Source organism: Colletotrichum navitas (genome assembly GCF_030913465.1).
Source record: "Colletotrichum navitas strain CBS 125086 chromosome Unknown LY79scaffold_2, whole genome shotgun sequence".
Classification (NCBI taxonomy): domain Eukaryota; kingdom Fungi; phylum Ascomycota; class Sordariomycetes; order Glomerellales; family Glomerellaceae; genus Colletotrichum; species Colletotrichum navitas.
The window spans coordinates 231,162-249,847 of record NW_026850548.1 but is presented as its reverse complement, the minus strand read 5'-3'; the positions used below and the strand labels follow the sequence as shown (position 1 = coordinate 249,847).

Sequence of the window (18,686 nt, the reverse complement as noted above, 5' to 3'; positions counted from 1 at the left end):
ACTTGGCCCCATTAAGTCTCGCAATGTATCAAAGTATAAAGCGAGCCTAATCGGATGTCGAAACCTACCCACTTCCAGATTCGCAGTTGCTGTAGTCTACAGACTGTTGTGCAGCATAGATCCCAGTGAGATGATTCCAAGGAAGAAACCACCACCACTGCGTGAAAATTTTGCCCCTTCAAAATAATTGTTTGGACTCTTCTTGAGTGACGTGTCTGAAGAACCCCTCCCTAATATTGCCCCAAGCAGGATTTCAAACTGGTAGTTACTTTGGGATTTCATGCATACATCCGGGAATAGCTATGGTCTGACGGATTCAATCAACACCCTTGGACGCCGGACCGGTATACTAGTAACGATTGGGGAATTGCTAGCGGCTTCTTTGTTGTCTGCTGGTTTGTAATGATAGCTTTAGACTGTTTGCCTCAGTCCAACACAGCTCCAGGGACAAGTAGCACACAAGAATATGTTTGCAGGTCACCGGGCCAATATAATAGTCATCTTAGGCGACGTGCAGCATCTGTATGAGGGGTCGCGGTAGCTTAGGCTTCAGGCATTGCGCCCTTTGCATTCAGGCGTGGGACAATGTTACAACGCAGCCAGCGTTATAAGGACGTATCTCACAGCCAGAGATATCTCCCTCTTTTCTTTTCTTTTTCACTAAATCCTATCAATAATTCTCACAAGTGCCCAATCCGGCGTTGATTTGCTGCCCGTAAGTTTAGATCCTATGTCAAACCGTCTCGATCGAGCAGATCCATTATCTGGACTTCGGCCTGATTGCAGTTTTACCCAGCTAGACACTGAGCACTACATGAAAAATGAAACAAGTTGCCTTTATGGTCGCTACAGTGTTCGCAGATGTGTCTTGCGCGGCCTTCTGTGCTGCGTCTGCTTACGTTGGGTCCGGCCGGCCCGGGAGCTGTACCGGGCAGAACCTCGCCTACGGAAACTTATCCCGAAGGGGTGTCAGCGATTGTTTCACGGCAATAAACGGTGCCTGTGGCCTGGTGGTTAACAAGGCGCGAGGAGGTGGCTGTAACTGCAGCGTCAACTTTTTCTCCGGGGGAGATTGCAATCAAACTTTGGTGGGCACACTGGCATGTAATAGAATCGGTTCGTCGCTGCAGGTCAACTTCGATCACTTCAACATTGGATGTTATTAAACCGGAGGCAAGATTCACCTCTAATTACAAAGAGATTCGGTAAGAGGACTTCACTCATATCAACGTTATCTTTGTCCGCGTATCAGAGTTGGTGCAGGTCATCAGCTTCCACCCTCTCATCATTCAAATGCGTGTGATGCCATTGCTTTGCAGTACAGTCATTGTATTTATAATGTCACCCCATAGACCTGACCTTATAAATCGCCTACCAAGGATACTTTCGCACCTCTTCCTCCTTTTTTAAGTCCAGCCCTCGATCCAACTGCTTTTGATGCTCATTATCAAGGTACTCCAGCAGAACCTCCCCAAACCTCTCTCGACCCTTGTAATTCGCTACTTTCTCGTCCCAACTGCGAACAGCGCTTGCAAGTCTGCCAGGGACGTAGTCCTCTGAAGCCATCTCTGTGATAGGATGGAAATAGGTGCGAATCGTGAATACTATCGCTTTGCTCTTGGGAAGGCGACGTAGGGATTGCCTTTCTGAGCGGAAGTAGTGATGCTCTATGGCTTTGTCTTTCTCGGCCGTACTCCAGCTGACCACAGGACTGTCCTCTCCACCAATGCTCCAGCTCCATGGCAGCGAGTCGTCGAGTTGAATGAAGTAATTGTTGCGGGAGTAGATTTGGTCGCAACGTAGGCGCTTGAAGAAGCTGGCCATACCGTTGTGCAGCTTCTCCTTGTAGTGGGGGACATCGCCTGATGTGTGGATCTCCTCGAGAGACATACCGAACTTGTCGCGCAGTCGCCAGAAGCCTGCGAGGAGGATGGCCCCGGCGAGAAAGTAGTATTTGCCATCAGGTCGCTCCATCATAATGGCAAGATCGTCTTGGACCAGCTTAGCAGCAATAGCCATGGGGTCTTCTTTGAGCGGTCTTTCAGTAACGTTGAAAGACTCTCCAGACCATATGTTGTCAAGTCCAACGGCGGTGCGCTTGAACAGCGTAGGATATCGGGCAGGCAGGTACTGAGCCAGCTCTTCCAAAAGCTCAATGGCTGCCGGGTAGGCCTCGGGGGAGGTTGCGAAACATTTATCGCCTCTTTCCTGGATCCGATTTGTCTTGTCGCTGTAGAATTTGGGGAACTGGTTATCGAGCTCAATCCATTCATCTGGCTGGATCGAGCGAAGTCCCATCGTTGTATTGTACTTGGGACCGTAGCGGAATGCGCGATAAGGGAGCGGCTTCGTGTTATCGATGGACCAGTTAGGGTAAGGACTGGGAATTGGCATTCGCCATGATTCGGACTCTTGTCTGGACTTCTCATGGCCTTTCCTGGCCGGGTTGTTATTGTTTTTGAAATTGGCACCTTTGTTCCGTCGCAATGCGCAATGTGATCGCCAAAGGATGAGTGCGGAAAACAGAGCGAGGAGCACGATAAGCAACTTCCACTCCTCTAGGCTGAGGGACTGTGAAGCCAGGAGTACCATGATTATTAAGTGTAGGATCAGTCTATCTTGTCAGACATAAAGTTTGCAATAAACAAAAGATGTCAAAGCGCCTTGCAGCCACATCAAAATCAGGCTTGCTGTGAGGGCGAAGGCAACTTATTAATGACATTGTCAGTCCAGACAGATCTCTTACGCAACTTATGTGTTGGAAGAATGCCCGCGCGCTTGATAGATCCTTTAGCCGATTGGCCTGCGTTAATACATCTGTATCCGATCTCCAGACCCGTTCCCCGCAAAGTCAGCCGCCTATGAGAACGGATTCCCCCCCACCAGACAGACATTCCCGAGATATGGATCGGAGCACTTGTCCGGATGGGGTAATTCTACCCTATCGAACTGTCTGTCGAATCAAAAGGTTGGTGTTCAACCTGTGCGCAGACTTGCGGAAGTGAAACCAACCTTGTTTCCGAAGTTGATTTTTATCACCGAAAGGTATTCTGTAGAATTTCCCAAAGAGGCATCTTTAGACAGCTCCATCTTTAGACAGCTCTTCCCTCCAAGCCATATATAATTATCTCTTAAACCCTGCAGCCTGCATGCACATATCCTCCAATACATCGAAACAACATCCTATCATTACCTTCCATATCTATTCTATTCCTTTGAGGGTCCAGCAATCACAATGGCTGCCTTCCAACACTACGCCAAAGCTCAGTCGACGTTTCAAATTCCCCTCCTCGGTGGTGACAATGCCTACCTTGGCGATGTCTTCTCTAGTGACGAGACGAACCCTGAAAAGCCCATCTCCTCCGGACTGTTCCGACTCAAGAAGGGCGAGCCCCTCACATACACATACAAGTACGACGAGATGAAGATCATTCTCGAGGGCGACTTTACGATATCCGATGAGACCGGCCAGAAGGTCGAGGCCAAGCCTGGCGACATTTTTCACATTCCGAAAGGCTCGACGGTTACCTTCACAACAAGCGACTACGGCCTAGCCTTTTACGTTGGTCAGCGGAAGAAGAGCGATTTCTAGGGTTCATCATGCGGCTTGACACCATCAGGTTTTCAATGCAGGCAGGTGCGGCGGCACAAAGGGTGCAATATGTAGAAGCAGTCATACATAGAGAATCCGAGAAGCACTCAACAGGTATACGGCTCGCAGAGTTCTGTTCTACTATACTATCTCTGAAATGTATTTCCTGAACGTTGTAATTTTCCACAATTTTCTTTGAACAAACTATTCAGATAACAGGCGTGCGAGTACCGAACATGAACTCATTAAAAGCCAGGTTCACCGTTATCCAAACATTGAGCGTAAATCATTATCTTCCATGACATCGATCCAATGAACTGTAGGTGATCCAATATCGTTGTCGTATGCCCGCCAGATACTCTGAACAAGCTCCTTCGCCACCACAACGGGCGTTGGCGGGAGACTACTCTCCAAAATGCTCAAGCGGCTCATCACAAAATGCCTAGCACTGCCAACGTCAAGGGTCATATTCGTCACCGAAGCCTCGTGCGCTGGTGCATCCGCCATCTGACTGATGTATAATGACAGGTTCTGGGAGTCCAATAACGGCGGCGGATTGACGAAAATTGACGCTGTGCCCCCCGCAAGATCTTGCTGAAGAGAAAGAAAACCGTGCAGGATATCGGGGACAGCCGGGGTGTCATGTCTTAGTCCTGTACTTGCTGAAATGTACAGCAGTGGCTGCACAACACGAGTCCCCGAAGTAGCTGGGATGTGTTCAAGCACCTTGACCAGTCGAAGGGCCAAAGGAATAATCCATTTGTCCCACGGCACGGAGCCACTCTCTGTCATGGGCGATTCCGCAGGGAGTCGTAACGAGACTAGGTCGGGAAAAGTTTGATAAAGGTGTAATAGCGAAGAGAGTCTGTATGCTTCGGCAATCCCGGCAAGGTGGGAAATGGGGGTGGAACTGTCGCCGGTGTCGACTTCTGGGTTCTCCGAGGGGATATCCAGTTCCAGGAGTTGCTCTTCAAGACGTTGGGCCACTATCAAATCTTGCAACGCACTTGAAAAGTATTTTTGAGGATCGATGGCCCGTCGAAGACGATGGCGAGCACGTCGACAAAGCCGAATGGATTCGGAGAAAAGTCGCGTTGTCAGGGTAGATACCCCCGTCCATGGATGGGGTGAGCGTTCTTCTACGACTTGAAGCTGGGCCGCAAAGTCTTCGTTGTCTTGGTCGAGAGGTTCGTCGTCGCGAACTACTGAAAGAAGCATCTCGCAGTAAGCTGAGCTCTTGTTGAAGAACAACAGCATATCCTGGTTTGAGCTCGAAAACATAGCTGACTGTGCATTAAGACGTCGAATGAGGGATCTCGCTTCTCTGAGGAAGGGCAGTCCGTAAAGACGCGAGTCTACCCAGCAAAGGGTTGTGCCCAGACAAAATAGAGAGAATATGAGGCCAGTCGGGACGGTTCGATATTCAGGCTGGGCCTTGACGACCTGAAGCTCGGCTTGGATGAAGTCCGTCGCCCTCTGCATGAGTCGTAATGCCGACTGCCGCATGCCCGGGAGACGCGATGCAAGGAAAGCGGCAGACATGGCCTCGAGAGAGCTGCAAACCGTTGCCGACGTCCGCCACAGGTCAATGGCTATTTTACGGTTGAGGTTTGTATTAGAATCAAACCCAGACCATGCCGGGCAGACCTGGTCAAACCAATTAATGACGAACGCAGAAGAAGTGTCGGCAAGGCCAGGAGTCAAAGAGTAGGGCGCTAGAGGGTCTTGATTGTTGGCCAATGGAGAATTCGGCGTTTGCGCCAACTCACTAACTGCCGTACGTCGAGGTGAGATGGGCTCTTCCAATGGCGCGCTTGTGCTCTCTCCGAACCCGCCGTCGTTTAAGCCGACTGCTTGCGGACTGTGTTCCTCCCTCTGTTCCCCTGTATCGTTTCGACTGGAAGTCGTGGAAGATGAAGATGAGACTGAATGGTGGCTTCTTGGGGAAACGGTGTCGTACGGCCCGGGTCTTGCCCTTTCGGCGCAAGCTCGACCATTTGATTCATCGTTCGTCGGCCGCTTCTTAGCTGTCTGCGTTGTGTTGAAATCCTCGAACGTCGAAGTTTGAAGAGCGGGCTGGTGTTTAAACGACCATCTTAGACCCTGCGCGAATCCTCCGCACTTGATTCCTTTCCGCGTACACTGTTGGCATGCTGGTCGCTTCTCGTCACATTTAAGCTGTACCGTCAAAAGTCATTAGTCCCCAGAAATTACTTGGTTGGATGCTCGAGAACGACGTACGTGTTTGGCTTTGCAAGTAACGCACCCTGATCTCGACCTGGAGCTGAGACCGGTTCTGGTTTTGATGACAGGTTTGGAATTCTTCGAGGGCACCATTGAACTAAGCAAGCTCGATAAGGTAGATGAATACGCGGCACTGAGCAATTACCCCGTTCCAAATGGCGGGGATATCGTGTCAATAACTCAGGCTCGCCAGGCACGCAGAGTTGATAGACCAGGAAGCTAAAAGCAGACGGTCAGATGTTTTTTCCAAAGTCACCAGTCGCCGGCCCTCATCGTGATCGGAAGAAGTCCCGCTTCATAGCGCGGCCCATGTACGGGGCCAGGAACGCGGGGGAGGGCATCTTATGACGAATTATGTACGGAGATTATGTAGCCCAGGGTACATTGGATGGTCGGCGATAAGCCTGTACCTTGGTTGATTGGCCGTGGAAAGCAATAGACACGAGCCTGCTAAAAGTAGGTCGCTGATGATCCGGGCTGACGTTGCAGGCCGATATCGCACAGAGTTCGTCAACGGCCTGCCTTCGCTGTAACCTCAGTTCTGCAGCGGCATAGCATAGGTGAGCGGGAATAAAAACCCATATTCGGGAAGTCCTGGTTGTGGGAAGATCATGATCTCTAACAGCGTTGAGGTTGAGCAACATTAGCCTGCATCAACTTTCAGGCGCGATCGTGTAGTATGACTCGAGTCATTCGCGGGGCACAAATACACAAGCGATAGACCGCGATTAGCCCAGTGTCTTTGACATTGAGGCATACACTCCGGTCTCCTCAGTTTTGTTGGGGTCACGGCGATAAGAAAACCAAGATCCAAGGAGTAACAGACCAAGAACACAGCAACCACCGGGGGAATCCCCGCATTATGCGGGCATCTGATCCAATCACGGAGCCTTTTGTTGTCTTCTATCTCTCCCGGTGCTGGGTGCCGCTTGCACAAGATAAGCCAGCAGCAATCTTTCCGTCTAGGCCAATGCATTTATACCGTGGTCACCGGAACCTTACAAGAAGTCCGCAGAATCAGCTAACGTTAGGGTAAGGATTAGTTTAGGGTTAGTTTCCAGTAGGATTATTATTTCTGTCTGCGTACAAAGGCTGCTGCTACTGCCTAGTTCTTGATGTAGTTAGAGATCGTCTACCAACCAGGAGGAGACCGTAAATCTACCTGCTATCATCGAGCCAGGAGAACCAGGAAACTATCTAACACTGTAGAGCTTTATTTCATTTTAAACAGGTGCTAACAAGTATACGTAGTAATGAAGTTCCGTTCCCGAGTAACGATTTCCCCAAGTTCCACGGATATTAGTTAATGGTTTCTACCTGAATCGTTATACCGCAATATCGCTCGGCATGATGAACTTGGTGTGTTCTGTTTCTCCACAAAACATACGTAAAGCAGACCAGCGACATGGCTGGGGGAATTATGATAATCTAGTAGTATATAACCCAGTACTTGAACCACAGAATGCGCACCATGTTCATAAATGACCGGCTCATGTTGCAGACTTTATTCTACAGTCCACTTCGTCTCCCGTCCTCTGAAAAACGGTGATTCCGGTAGAGTTTGAGTTTCCCAATTTCTCTCGATAAGACCGCTTTCGATTTGGTACCTCTCGAATTCCATCAAGGTTGGCTTCGCAACGTGCTCCACATGCCATACGCCTTTATACTTGAGAATACTTTCTTTACCCTCGTTAAGGACCTTGAGCACTATTGAAGGTATGTATGGCTCGTTCTTGAACTCATTGAGCGGGGTGAACAGAGCTTTGAAGTTGAAGACGACGGCGCCGGACAGTGGAAGACGACGCAACGTCTGCCAATCGACTCGTAGATAGATATCCTCAGGCTTCAAGTCGGGTTTTTGAGATTCACGATGAGCAAATTTAGGGTCTTCTGATGGCAGAAATAGAGGCTGGCCCACTTCGAGGCCCCATGACCCCCTTTGGATGGGCTTGTTTGTCGGCATCTTGGTGAAGAACCTAACCTGAGGTGAGTAATGGTTGGTATAGCGTAGGGTGCTTCTTACCGGTCCATGCTAAATTGCATCTTCTCCTTGTAATCAGGAACGCCCCCGTGGATGCCAGGGAGTCCCATGCCCAGTTTCTCACTAACCTTCCACCCGACAGCTGAGCACACAACGCCAGCTCGCAGCACATAGCGGCCGGTTTCATGATCCCTGATCATGACGGCAAAATCCTCGGGGATATTGTTCAGCAACACAACAAGCGGCTCGGTTCTTGAGAGGTCAGTCGTAGTTCCCAAGATGTTGTTGAACAGGATGTTGTCATCGCGCTTGAACTGGTTTGGATACCTCGCGCAAACGAACTGAATGGCCATCTCCATGAGCTCTTTGCAGGCGAGCTCCGAGCCCGGCAAAGTTGCCAAAACATCTTTGCCGTGCTTAGCATATAATTCTTGACGCTGGGCGATTCGGCTCTTATAGCTGTTTTCAAGCTCGATCCAAAAGTCCGTGTCCATCTTTGTTAACGCTTATGGTCGGCACGTGAGCCCAAGTCTTTTTCGACCAAATGAAGCTGACTTACACATGGTCTGATGATAAGCCCATCTGAACGGTCGATACGGCCGCGGGACCGCCTTATCAATGTTGAAACCTGTCAACGGCGATGGCAGGGGAACACCGGAGAGCGTTGCGTAGTCAGGGAAATCACCGAGAGACTGAATATCGGCGATGCTGAAACCACTAAAGTTGAATTCATCAGGGCTGGCAGTGCGGTAGTCTGCATCCAACTTGAGGAGAGGTTTCGTCGCGGTGGCCAAGTCAACCTCCTCCACGTTCGCATGTTGTGACCCAATCTCAACGAGTTTGGCTCTCTGGGACGGCGGAAATGAATTCACATAACTCAGATCCTGCCCCGTCTTCCCCAGAGTTTTCTCAGTTCCGTGACTAAATGAAGGGGCGCGGTTGAATCTCGAAAAGACCTTGCGGCTGTCAATGAGGGCGCTGATGAGATAAACCAAACAGCCAACAAAGGCAGCGATGCCAAGGGCTGCCGTGGTGGTATGGGAATTGCTAGTCTCTAGAGTAAAAAGCATCATGAAAAGAGGTCTTGCACACGTGGCGAATCAACAAGGACCGTATCTTTCTTCAGATGAAAGCTACAGGATATGAATCAAGTATCAACGGCTCATGGAAACATGAGTATCTGTTAGCTTCACTGTGATAGCAGGTTCGCGGTAAAGATGTATCAGGCAGATTTAGCCAGCTATCACCACGCGCTGTTGCCCAACGTGCCGCACGTTACATTGTACAGACCAAGAGCGTCGTCATACGGGCCTCTTCCTCCACACCATGCCCGGAAGCGGATAAATCATACGGCATGAACTCAAACAACTGCGGCGTGGCTGAGTCTAACCCGTTTTGTCAATTCTACCCGGCCGCCGCTTCTGCCAACTAACGATGCCGCGATAAGGAACATGGACATTGGGTGCGGGATAACCCCGCTTGATGACCACCCTCTCCGCCCAGCGCCCCATGCAGCGGCCGTGCAGACTCTAGTGATAGTACTGCGTAGGCACACAGTCAGGGTTCCCTTGCATGACATAGCCGTCAAGAAACATCTGGCTGTCTCAATGCCGAGCTGGCAAGTATTGGGGGTGAGGATCGGATGGATTATGACGCCTTGCTACCTCCCTTTTTCATGTATACACTCCGATTTGTTGAATCCAATTAATATCCTTTACCCCTGAGCCTCGCTGCTATTGGTTAGGATCATGAGTCCTGTTCCAATAGGTTACCGTATCCTCTCAGCAGATTCGTACACCGCACAGACCACCCACTAGGCCAATTTCGAAAGGCGGTCAGCCAGCCTAGCCACCCACCTAGCCATCTAACCCTAACCCTTGCCACCAAACTTGCTGCTGACGTTGACTAACCCTTGCATTTGCCACTTCTAGATCCCTGTTTCTGCCAGCCTGCTAGCCCCTATCCAGCAGCCCGTAGTCAGTGCGGTGTACGAATCTACTGAGAGGATACGGTAACCCGGTTGATTGCTGACAGGTAAACCCGCCGATCCTCCTCCCTTGCAATGGCCCCCCCTAAGCAGAGACCATGGTTCATTGCCCGGGGACCTAGTTCAATGCATCTTCATCTGTGTAGAAGCATACTCACCTCTTGTCTCACCAAAAGCTTTGTGAGCTTTCCTAACCAATGATCGACCTTATCCTTATCTCGATATCTTGCGGCGATGGAGGCTAAGACAATGATAAACATGCTTGGACTTTGCTACAGTGCTGGCGTGTGCTCTGTCTTATCTGCCTCTAATTTGAAGCTGTCGGACCCAAGTGATACCTACCAAGGAGATACAAACACAGGCTAATGGTAGCAATTTGAGAATAACAAATTTAAGCACGTGGTTCCCGTCGTTCCTTTTGGAGTACTTTTGCTCGGTTTCGTGGTTATGGTCCTTCAGCACCAAAAGAGAGCAAGTTGGCAAAGTATTTGACGATCTGCATAACACAACCCGCTGAGCTCGACTTCTGCACATCATGGCAGAAATTATCCCGGTGACGGAGTTCCCGGACTATGCCGTCGACCCAACAGGCGGCAACCCCATCACACATGATCTCAATGCGCCTTATGATAAGGTGAGCGATCATCGGCAGTAGCGCGAATGATTCATCGCTGCTATATCGACTACCGGTGAAATATACGCGTCTAACAAATGTATCCAAACTGTTTAGGGCGACCTCTGCTGGATGCTGGTATCCACCGTTCTATGCTGGCAGATCACGCCGGCCATTGGCTTTCTCTATGCCGGGATGCATCGTAGAAAGGCCGCAATGACGATGATATTGCAGTCTCTTTTTTGCGCTTGTGTTTGTGGACTGCAGTATTGGCTTTACGGCGCCTCGTTATATCAATCACGAACCACGAATCCTATTCTTGGCGACGTGTCACAGGCGGCCTTTCACAATATCTTGGCATCTCCATCCTTTGCAAACAAAGATATTCCGGATATCTTATGTAAGATCACATTCCAAAGCTGCGAGGCCTTTTCACTCATCAGACATGGAACCAGATGCTGCTTTTGGGTTTACATTCGTTACGGCGACGGCCATGATCTTGGCTGGCGCCATGCTTGAGCGTGGTCGCCTTGGTCCCAGCATGCTGTTTATCCTTTGCTGGACAACATTCGTTTACTACGTGTAAGTGGAAATATCATCGAGCCCCTTGCCTCCACGGCGGAGTATCCTGACGCTGTATAGTCTGGCATATTGGGAATGGAACCCCAGCGGCTGGCTCTATCAGCTTGGCCTTTACGACTTCGCCGGCTCCGGTCCGGTACATATTGCTAGCGGCTTCGGAGCCCTTGCATGGTCCATGATGCTGGGCCCCCGCATCGACGACAGCGGCTCGACGAGCAAGAGGCATATGCCCCATTTCAAAGCACACGACCCGCTGCTCATGACCCTCGGTACCGTTCTCATTTGGTTTGGGTGGTTTGCTTTCAACGGCGGCAGTACCGCAAACCTTAGCCTGAGGTCCATTTACGTCGTCGTGAACACCAACTTCGCTGCCTGTGGCGGCGGTGTGGCCTGGGCTGTATTGGACTACTTCTACATCAAGAAGTTCAGCCTGGTTGGCTTTTGCTCCGGTATCATCTCGGGCCTGGTTGGAATCACGCCCGCAGCTGGCTACGGTGCGTAATGTCACTCGCTTCGGTCTTCACCTTTTTCACGAAACGTCGGTCTAACACGTAGTCTCCAACAGTACTCGTATATGTATCACCACTGATTGGCATGCTGACAGCAATCTGCGCTTTTTACACAATCCGATACCAGCATCTCCTTCGCGTGGACGATGGCCTTGATATCTTCGCGATCCACGGCGTTGGCGGGTTTGTCGGTGACGTGCTGACCGGCATCTTCGCCCACAAGATGGTTCCTGCTCTTGACGGAGTCAGCGGGGACACGTACGAAGGTGGTTGGTGGAACGGCAATTTCAGACAACTGGGTCTGCAGCTGGCTGGTGCGACAACTTGTGCCGCCTGGTCCTTTTTCGTCTCATGCATTTTGCTGTTCGCCATCAACAAGATCCCCGGCATGCGTCTTCGTGTTAGCGAAGAGGACGAGATCAGAGGTCTTGATTTTGCGTATATCGACGACGTCATCTCGGATTATGATGGCGGCAATATGGTTATCCATAATGGCCAGGTTGTCGAGACACCGAGACCTGCCAGTTATTCCAAGAGTGCCTAGACCTTCCGTCGTTGTCATGTTTTTTTAGAGGCTTACATACACGCATATGATAGGCATTCAATAATTGCCTGCTTCTATGCATCCGCATCGTACGCTCTTCTGGGATAATGGACATGTCTAGAAGGAGAACTGCCTCGTCTCTGGAGGGCACAGCCTAAAAAATACACCGAAACACCACTTCGACTTTGTTCGTCAGTTGATTAGGTTGTAACACGACAACCGCGGAGCCAGCAGTGCACTATAACCCAATTGCAAAGATACAATACAGTGATGTGGGAAGGGGACCCTAGGCACTTGTGAATGTGCTAGTATCGGTTACTGGCTTTGCTTTGTGGCCAACGTGGTAGACCTGAGTGTTGAATATTGCTGAACGGGTTCTAGAAGGGTAAACTTCGTGTGATATCTGAGATAGATATTTTGTATAGACGTTGAGGACATTTTCCTATCCCTCTTTGTCTGATTATATGTATCTGCCGCCACAGCTCCAAGAACCGCGAATTGCATGCAGCTCCGTAACTTGAGAACATAACGGTTGCATTCAAATTAAGGGTCAGAAAAAAAACTCCGAAACCAACGAGAGCGGATTTCCCGCAAGGATAATGACTGTTATTAGTGATGAAAGTATCTACGCAGAGGCGTTTAGGGCAGAGTGAATATAATGTTGCTTGGGGAGCCCCTAAGAATCGACAAGGTGGCCAGGGTGTTCCCGCCCTATGAAGTGGTTCCTGTGTCCGGATTCAGCCTAAGCTGAAGCGGGTCACAGTTGTCAAATTACTTGTGCGACTCATGGCTCCTCGTCCCTCACATCACCCTTTAAACACCTCGATTTGATCGCCATTCGTGACCCTCACGGGACAAAAAGAGCCACACCATGGAAACTGAGGCCAAGGAACCGCTTGAGCAAAAGAGTTACTTGCCACTCGTCAACAAGGTCGACAAGTATGCGCCTCGGAACTCAACCCCTCATGAGAGTCACCTCATCACTAACTCAATCCTAGTGTCCCCTTGGACTTCGACTTCGACACGCTTTACAAGCTTATGCTCCCCAGGGACGCCAGGCCACATGGCTTCATGGTCCCAAGCACCGTCGAGCGCCTCCCCTGGACCTCGGACTTCCGCGTTGATCACGATGGACGCAAGGTTTACCTCCTCGACACCACTGGCAAGGGTAGCGAGGATCCCGGCAAGGCTTGCACCGCTGCGTTTCAGCGCGTCGTAGACGCCGCCATAGCATCCGAGTCTTTCCCCACGCTGAATAAGATGCACAGCGAGCACTTTCGGATCATAGGCGCAAACCACTTTGTGTCGATTGAGAGGTTCCCCGCCCCGCTGTTCGGAATTTCGTCGCGGGGTGCACACATGACGGCATTTGTGAGAACCGGCGACGAGATGAAGATTTGGGTTCCGAGGCGGAGCGCGCATCTGTTCACGTTTCCGGGCCTGCTTGACACAACTGTTGCAGGCGGAGTCAAGGCCGAAGACTCTCCCTTTGACTGCATTGTCGCCGAGGCCACTGAGGAGGCGTCGCTTCCCGTGGACTTTGTCAAGAAAAATGCCCGCGCGGTCGGGGCGGTCACGTATGTCAGTATGAACCAGCAGAAGGGCACATTCTTCCCGACTGTCCTCTACGTCTACGACCTTGAGCTTCCAGAGTCGATCGAGCCCGTACCTGGTGACGATGAGGTCTCCAGCTTCATGCTCATGAGCATTCCCCAGGTCAAAAGCGCCATGTTGGAGGGGCAATTCAAGCCCAATTGTGTTCTTGTCATGCTTGACTTCTTTATCCGCCATGATATCATCACTTCGGAAAACAACGATGAGTACCTGGAGATCGTCACGAGATTGCGGCGACACCTGCCTATACCCACAAGCAAGGAGATTAGGTAATGATACGAATGATAGTTACCATAGCCAAGAATGAGTCACACTGAGGTCCTTCAGATAGGAATTCTCCCGTTGGATCATGGGGGTTATTTTATTACATCCACCAATGTGCGTCTATAGATGACTTCAGTCCATATTCAAGAGCCTTTCACTGAATCTTGTGCCATACTTGAATTCGTCCCAGTCCTCCGCCCCAGGAGTCATGACGGCGTAGGGGACACCATTGGGGTTGCGCTTCATGTAAACCCTGAGCAGCGTCGACCTATCAGTCGATGTTAGTCATAAATCACCTTTTGAAAGTGCCCCATTGTTGGCTTATCTCATTGACATAGATGTTTCCCTCTGGCTCAGCCTGCCCCATGGCGTCTCTCGTCTTGGATGTTTCTCAAGACGTTCAGCAGTCTGCCCTCTTCTCCGGGCTAGCACCAGCGGGAACCGGCATAATGTTGATGGCGAAATCAGTCGCAACTCTGAAGGCGGCATGCGTGGCGATGTTTGACTCGGGCCACCCGTAACCAGCGTTCCACCTGTGTTCAATCGTGATTAGTCCTCTGGCTACACGTGCTTGGTGAGCAGTTTCGGGGAAGTCACGTACAAGTGTTCCACCATTACGCCGCTATTCCGCGAATCCTTGCAGTGACTGATAACTGTCTTGAAAGTACAAATGACCTGGTCATTGAGTTTTGAACATGTATGCCAGCATGGCTAAACAACTAGCCGCCTGTCAACGAGTATGCGCCCGCCGCCCTTAATTCGAAGAACAAGTCATTGATATCCTTGGCCGTTTACTATAACTTATATGCCGTGGGCGATGATGACCTCAAACTAGGGACGTTGTTTGCGGTCCTGTCGTGGAGGGTGGTCGACGGACTGTGGCCGCCTCCCACAACGAGACTACCGACAATTCCCACGTTAAGGCATTCACCTGTGGCGATTACAATATGAAGATTTTGAAAATTTGCCGCCCCCAATAGTGCGTGTCCGTGTACGTATGCCTGTCCCAATTGTGACAGTATGCTGCCGGTGTTACCGCCGCGACCAGCCCACCACTGGTCGAAATTGATATGAAACAGGCACCACGACCGGTGCTAAGGCCAGTGAAGTCGTGATATGTGTTGCTAATGATCAAGCTGGGGTTATGATCCCGGGCAAAATGGATGCCGGCCGTGATGTGCTGCCTTTGATTGCCTTGATCGCATAGAGACACCGTAGTTGTCTCGCGCGCATCGCTATACAGGGTTCCCTGTCGGTTGACTCGTCGCATTGATAACATACTTACAGAGGTTAAGGCCGTAGGGTTCAGCCACAATCGACCTGACGTTTGCTAGGACCAACAAAGTTGATATCGACACTCTAGGTTGTAAATATGGACTCACAGTCAGTGGCGGATTATATCAAGCTCGGAACAGGTTCCGTGAGAAGCTGACCCTTTATCGAGCGTAGTACTAGAATCACATTCTAGTGTTACTAATTAGCTTTATCGATAACTGCTTGCACTTGAGACTAATAGGGAGCAAGGTTCAGATCGTGTCTAGCCCAGATTCATGGACGCAAAGACAGCGTTATAGCAGGAATAACAGAGCACCTGAGTGAAAAGAACCTGATTGACTGATTTATGTACCATGAATCAACCATGTATGTAAGTATTGCCAGACATGCCACAGTGTGAGCTGGCTACATTACGCATATTTCTACATCTTCAAGAGATAGCCTTTCGGGACACCCGCAGACGCCACAAGAGTTCAATCTCTGACTGAGCAGAAAAACAGAGAGTATCTAATGTAACACACTTCTGAGTATTCGTTATGATTCTCAGGATCATTGGTGGAAATCACTTGGCTCCACCCATTCACTTCAGAAAGCTCAACATAATATGCCGCAGTGGCTTTGCCGAAGACCTGACCGGCGTCGAACCTCCTCACGCTAGACCTTAGAAGGCATTTTTATCATGCATAGAGATTACAAAGATTGTACTAATGCGGAGACTGCATGTCGGTCAGAGGAAGATGGAGTGTCAAGCTGTCGTCTCATGGGCTTGTCGACTTGCCGGCAGGAGCTAGGCGTCAAGACAACTAAGAGAAGACTATTTATGATGTGTCAAGCTGAGAAATGCATGAGACTACTGGTTTGCGCATGGAACTTTTGAAACGGATCCAGTGATGGCGTGACATTGAATCAGTTGGTCACCTGAACGTGCCGCTTCAAGCAGGCTTGGGTCCCAAAGCTGACGACATGATAGCATACCACACGAATCCTTGGTCCTCACCGGAAGATAGACTCATTTCACGTCTGCCCGAACCTCAAGACCCAAACATTGAGACTTGCAACCTTATTCTTCTTCAACGGTTTTCTCGGCCAGATTGCCTCGTGGTTCGCCTTAGGCTCTAATCCCTTCTCATCAACTTCAACATGGAAGATAAAGCAACAAAAGATTTTTGCCCAGTCTCAGGAGCCCTCTCTTCTTGTCTCTTTGCTTCAGTGATGGACTTTTGGTCGCAGCTTCTTCGACAAGAATCTTGGTTGTTAACCTTTTCACCCCAAGTTCCAGCTCCCGAAAGTCTTCAGAACTATAATGGCGAAGAGAAAGAACCAAACTCTCAAGACCTGAACATGAATTATGAGTCACGTTATTCGGAAGACAACGCATCGGATATAACAAGGTTTCTTCTGAGTGAAGAGCGTGATCGCTTGTGTCTGTGGAAATTTCAGTTCAGCGACGAGGATTTGGACCTTCTTAATCAAATCGAGCCCAACGTGTTCGGCGGTGCTGTTGTTCAATGCCTTGTAAGTATTGGCGAGGCGTTGACCAAAAATACAGGTATGTCGCCAGTATAAGTCAGAACCTCAGACCACTTGCCTAAGCTGATCGCATGAGCTTCTCCAAAATATGACACTCTATTCAAGACCTTGAGATGTTATACTAACTGTAAGCAGTTATCAGCAGTTGTGGGGAGTCAACTCATGATCTGGAAGCCAGCAAAGCGACTCTGGATGCAACTATTCGGGAGGGAAAGCGTCACATTCAAAGCATTTATCATGATGACGATATAGCCGAGACAATAGCCAGTACTGGGTATGAGGGCTCTGTTGCAACAGATTACACAGTTCCTGACGACAAGCCAACGAGCCTACATGAGAGTGTGAAGATCGAAATAGGAAAGCTACAAAGACTGAGCTTTCCGATAGCACAGACACTTGCTGGAAAGAAGGGTTAAGTGAGTGATGAGAATTACAGACAAGTTGTCGCCAGCTAATAAGTGATCAGTTCTATGTGTGAAATGCAACGAATGAGAAGCGATAACCAATTCGACGGAGATGGCAAATAACTTTTGAGATTCAAGACTGCGGGTCTGACACTGCGTATGAAATCCAAGGACTTTAGACAAAACCTCGGTTAATTCAAAAAGCTCTCTTTAACACCCAGAATATGTGAAGTCGTTCAGTACAGAACGTGTGAGAACATGTATTCTTGCGAGGCTGCAATTTCCCTTCCGAACCAGAACAATGAGATTCGCGGGACAACGTGACATAGAACGAAAACAGCTGGCTGGCAGCAGCCAAACAAGGTAGGTTCTTCGTCAACCATCCATGCCTGGCAGTTTCATGTGTTTGGTAAGATAAGCCAAGTTTTTTGCTGATGTCCCACCCCCAAAAAACAAGCCACCTTTCTTGACCACGTTGTTCTCAATGATGAGCTCGTCACGATGGTGGATTGATGTCTCATCCCCGCCGTCTCTGCCTAAATCGCCCCCAAAGAAAGTAGCGCCTTCGACTTGGTTCCGCTGCACCACGCTTCGAGTCTGGCCTGGGGCCAGGGGAGCGAGCTTGTAGTAAGGTGGTGGGTTCTGCAAATCTGCAAGATCGTGGTCGGTAAGATGCAACTCTCCCTTTTTATCCTTCCATGCACGTTGGTGAAGCAACTGCGCAAGGCGCAGCCCCTCCTCCAGGCCTGGGCACGTCTGAACGCGCTGGTCGACCTTGGTGACAAGCTCAACATTAACAATGATATCGCCCTTGCCCATCGATCTGATCAAACCAACCTGTGCCATTTGCAAAGCCAGGATCAACGTGGTCTTGGAGTCACTCAGCTCTGCGCGTAACATTTCAAGCCTCCGTTGCTCTCCAGGTCCTTTTTGGAGCTGATCCATGAACCTTTGGAACCCACCACCATTCTGAGACTTGTCCCTCAAGTCTTCTATCAGATTGCAAAGATCCTGGCCTTTTTTCGCCACCTGATGGGCTGCCTGGTTGACATGGTCCTGACGCAGTTCTGGCTCAGCCGCCAGAAGCTCAAGAACGGCGAGGGTGGCCTTGACGTCACCAATAACGCCATTGAGATACGATACTCCATTCTTCTGACGCATCCAGGCGTTTCTAGCTTGTTCAAGGAGGAGCACAGAACGAGTGAGGATGTCTATGCATGCCGCTACGGCCCCGAATGCTTCCTACACATCAGCCATAGATAAGCTTCAAAGTCTTTACAGCTACATTGACATTGAGGTTAGGACTTTGGGACCTACCATTTTGTTGATTTTGGGCACTTTTCGTCACTGCGGGTTATAAGGCCGAACGATAGGCGTTTTCAAGGACGGTATTCTTGGTTGAAAAGTGGAAATTCCACGAGCAAATGATCGAGGAAGAACTGAAGGGGAGGCTCCCAATACGAGGAACAAACCCCGCAACTGTAAAAGGGATAGCTGCATTGCGACTGAACTGGCATGATGCAGCGACGTGTGAATTGAGATGCCTC

At 49.9% G+C, this 18,686-nt stretch overlaps 10 protein-coding genes across 10 annotated transcripts; 5 read left to right on the top strand and 5 right to left on the bottom strand.

Moving 5' to 3' along the window:
* Nucleotides 1–821: 821 nt before the first annotated feature.
* LY79DRAFT_504640 (uncharacterized protein) lies at nucleotides 822–1,166 on the top strand (the record flags this gene model as incomplete). The annotated part of the gene is made up of 1 exon (XM_060553527.1): nucleotides 822–1,166. The coding sequence occupies one exon, from the start codon at nucleotides 822–824 to the stop codon at nucleotides 1,164–1,166; it is 345 nt and encodes a 114-aa protein (XP_060419949.1).
* Nucleotides 1,167–1,371: 205 nt separating this feature from the next.
* On the bottom strand, nucleotides 1,372–2,592 carry LY79DRAFT_575082 (uncharacterized protein; the record flags this gene model as incomplete). Its single annotated transcript, XM_060559670.1, has 1 exon — nucleotides 1,372–2,592. One exon carries the CDS (start codon nucleotides 2,590–2,592, stop codon nucleotides 1,372–1,374), a length of 1,221 nt encoding a protein of 406 aa, XP_060419948.1.
* A 538-nt stretch (nucleotides 2,593–3,130) lies between these two features.
* LY79DRAFT_534851 (RmlC-like cupin domain-containing protein) lies at nucleotides 3,131–3,718 on the top strand. The gene has a single exon (XM_060556471.1). It carries the CDS (start codon nucleotides 3,236–3,238, stop codon nucleotides 3,590–3,592), a length of 357 nt encoding a protein of 118 aa, XP_060419947.1. The 5' UTR covers nucleotides 3,131–3,235; the 3' UTR covers nucleotides 3,593–3,718.
* Nucleotides 3,712–6,226, bottom strand: LY79DRAFT_645999 (fungal-specific transcription factor domain-containing protein). The gene is made up of 2 exons (XM_060562452.1): nucleotides 5,834–6,226; nucleotides 3,712–5,770 (listed from the first exon to the last, which is right to left on the bottom strand). The coding sequence occupies exons 1-2, from the start codon at nucleotides 5,927–5,929 to the stop codon at nucleotides 3,857–3,859; spliced, it is 2,010 nt and encodes a 669-aa protein (XP_060419946.1). The 5' UTR covers nucleotides 5,930–6,226; the 3' UTR covers nucleotides 3,712–3,856.
* An 821-nt stretch (nucleotides 6,227–7,047) lies between these two features.
* LY79DRAFT_534849 (uncharacterized protein) lies at nucleotides 7,048–9,054 on the bottom strand. The gene is made up of 3 exons (XM_060556470.1): nucleotides 8,377–9,054; nucleotides 7,860–8,322; nucleotides 7,048–7,812 (listed from the first exon to the last, which is right to left on the bottom strand). The coding sequence occupies exons 1-3, from the start codon at nucleotides 8,888–8,890 to the stop codon at nucleotides 7,341–7,343; spliced, it is 1,449 nt and encodes a 482-aa protein (XP_060419945.1). The 5' UTR covers nucleotides 8,891–9,054; the 3' UTR covers nucleotides 7,048–7,340.
* Nucleotides 9,055–9,140: 86 nt separating this feature from the next.
* Nucleotides 9,141–9,430, bottom strand: LY79DRAFT_534846 (uncharacterized protein). Its single transcript, XM_060556469.1, has one exon. It carries the CDS (start codon nucleotides 9,394–9,396, stop codon nucleotides 9,178–9,180), a length of 219 nt encoding a protein of 72 aa, XP_060419944.1. The 5' UTR covers nucleotides 9,397–9,430; the 3' UTR covers nucleotides 9,141–9,177.
* Nucleotides 9,431–10,339: 909 nt separating this feature from the next.
* Nucleotides 10,340–12,052, top strand: LY79DRAFT_586124 (ammonium transporter; the record flags this gene model as incomplete). The annotated part of the gene is made up of 5 exons (XM_060560587.1): nucleotides 10,340–10,438; nucleotides 10,535–10,817; nucleotides 10,873–10,999; nucleotides 11,060–11,493; nucleotides 11,565–12,052. 5 exons carry the CDS (start codon nucleotides 10,340–10,342, stop codon nucleotides 12,050–12,052), a joined length of 1,431 nt encoding a protein of 476 aa, XP_060419943.1.
* Nucleotides 12,053–12,923: 871 nt separating this feature from the next.
* LY79DRAFT_586123 (NUDIX domain-containing protein) lies at nucleotides 12,924–13,939 on the top strand (the record flags this gene model as incomplete). The annotated part of the gene is made up of 2 exons (XM_060560586.1): nucleotides 12,924–12,991; nucleotides 13,051–13,939. The coding sequence occupies 2 exons, from the start codon at nucleotides 12,924–12,926 to the stop codon at nucleotides 13,937–13,939; spliced, it is 957 nt and encodes a 318-aa protein (XP_060419942.1).
* Nucleotides 13,940–16,122: 2,183 nt separating this feature from the next.
* Nucleotides 16,123–17,222, top strand: LY79DRAFT_534835 (uncharacterized protein). Its single transcript, XM_060556468.1, has 2 exons — nucleotides 16,123–16,754; nucleotides 16,871–17,222. Exons 1-2 carry the CDS (start codon nucleotides 16,346–16,348, stop codon nucleotides 17,149–17,151), a joined length of 690 nt encoding a protein of 229 aa, XP_060419941.1. The 5' UTR covers nucleotides 16,123–16,345; the 3' UTR covers nucleotides 17,152–17,222.
* On the bottom strand, nucleotides 17,178–18,529 carry LY79DRAFT_138675 (uncharacterized protein). The gene is made up of 2 exons (XM_060550936.1): nucleotides 18,457–18,529; nucleotides 17,178–18,377 (listed from the first exon to the last, which is right to left on the bottom strand). The coding sequence occupies exon 2, from the start codon at nucleotides 18,298–18,300 to the stop codon at nucleotides 17,515–17,517; it is 786 nt and encodes a 261-aa protein (XP_060419940.1). The 5' UTR covers nucleotides 18,301–18,377; nucleotides 18,457–18,529; the 3' UTR covers nucleotides 17,178–17,514.
* Nucleotides 18,530–18,686: the final 157 nt, after the last annotated feature.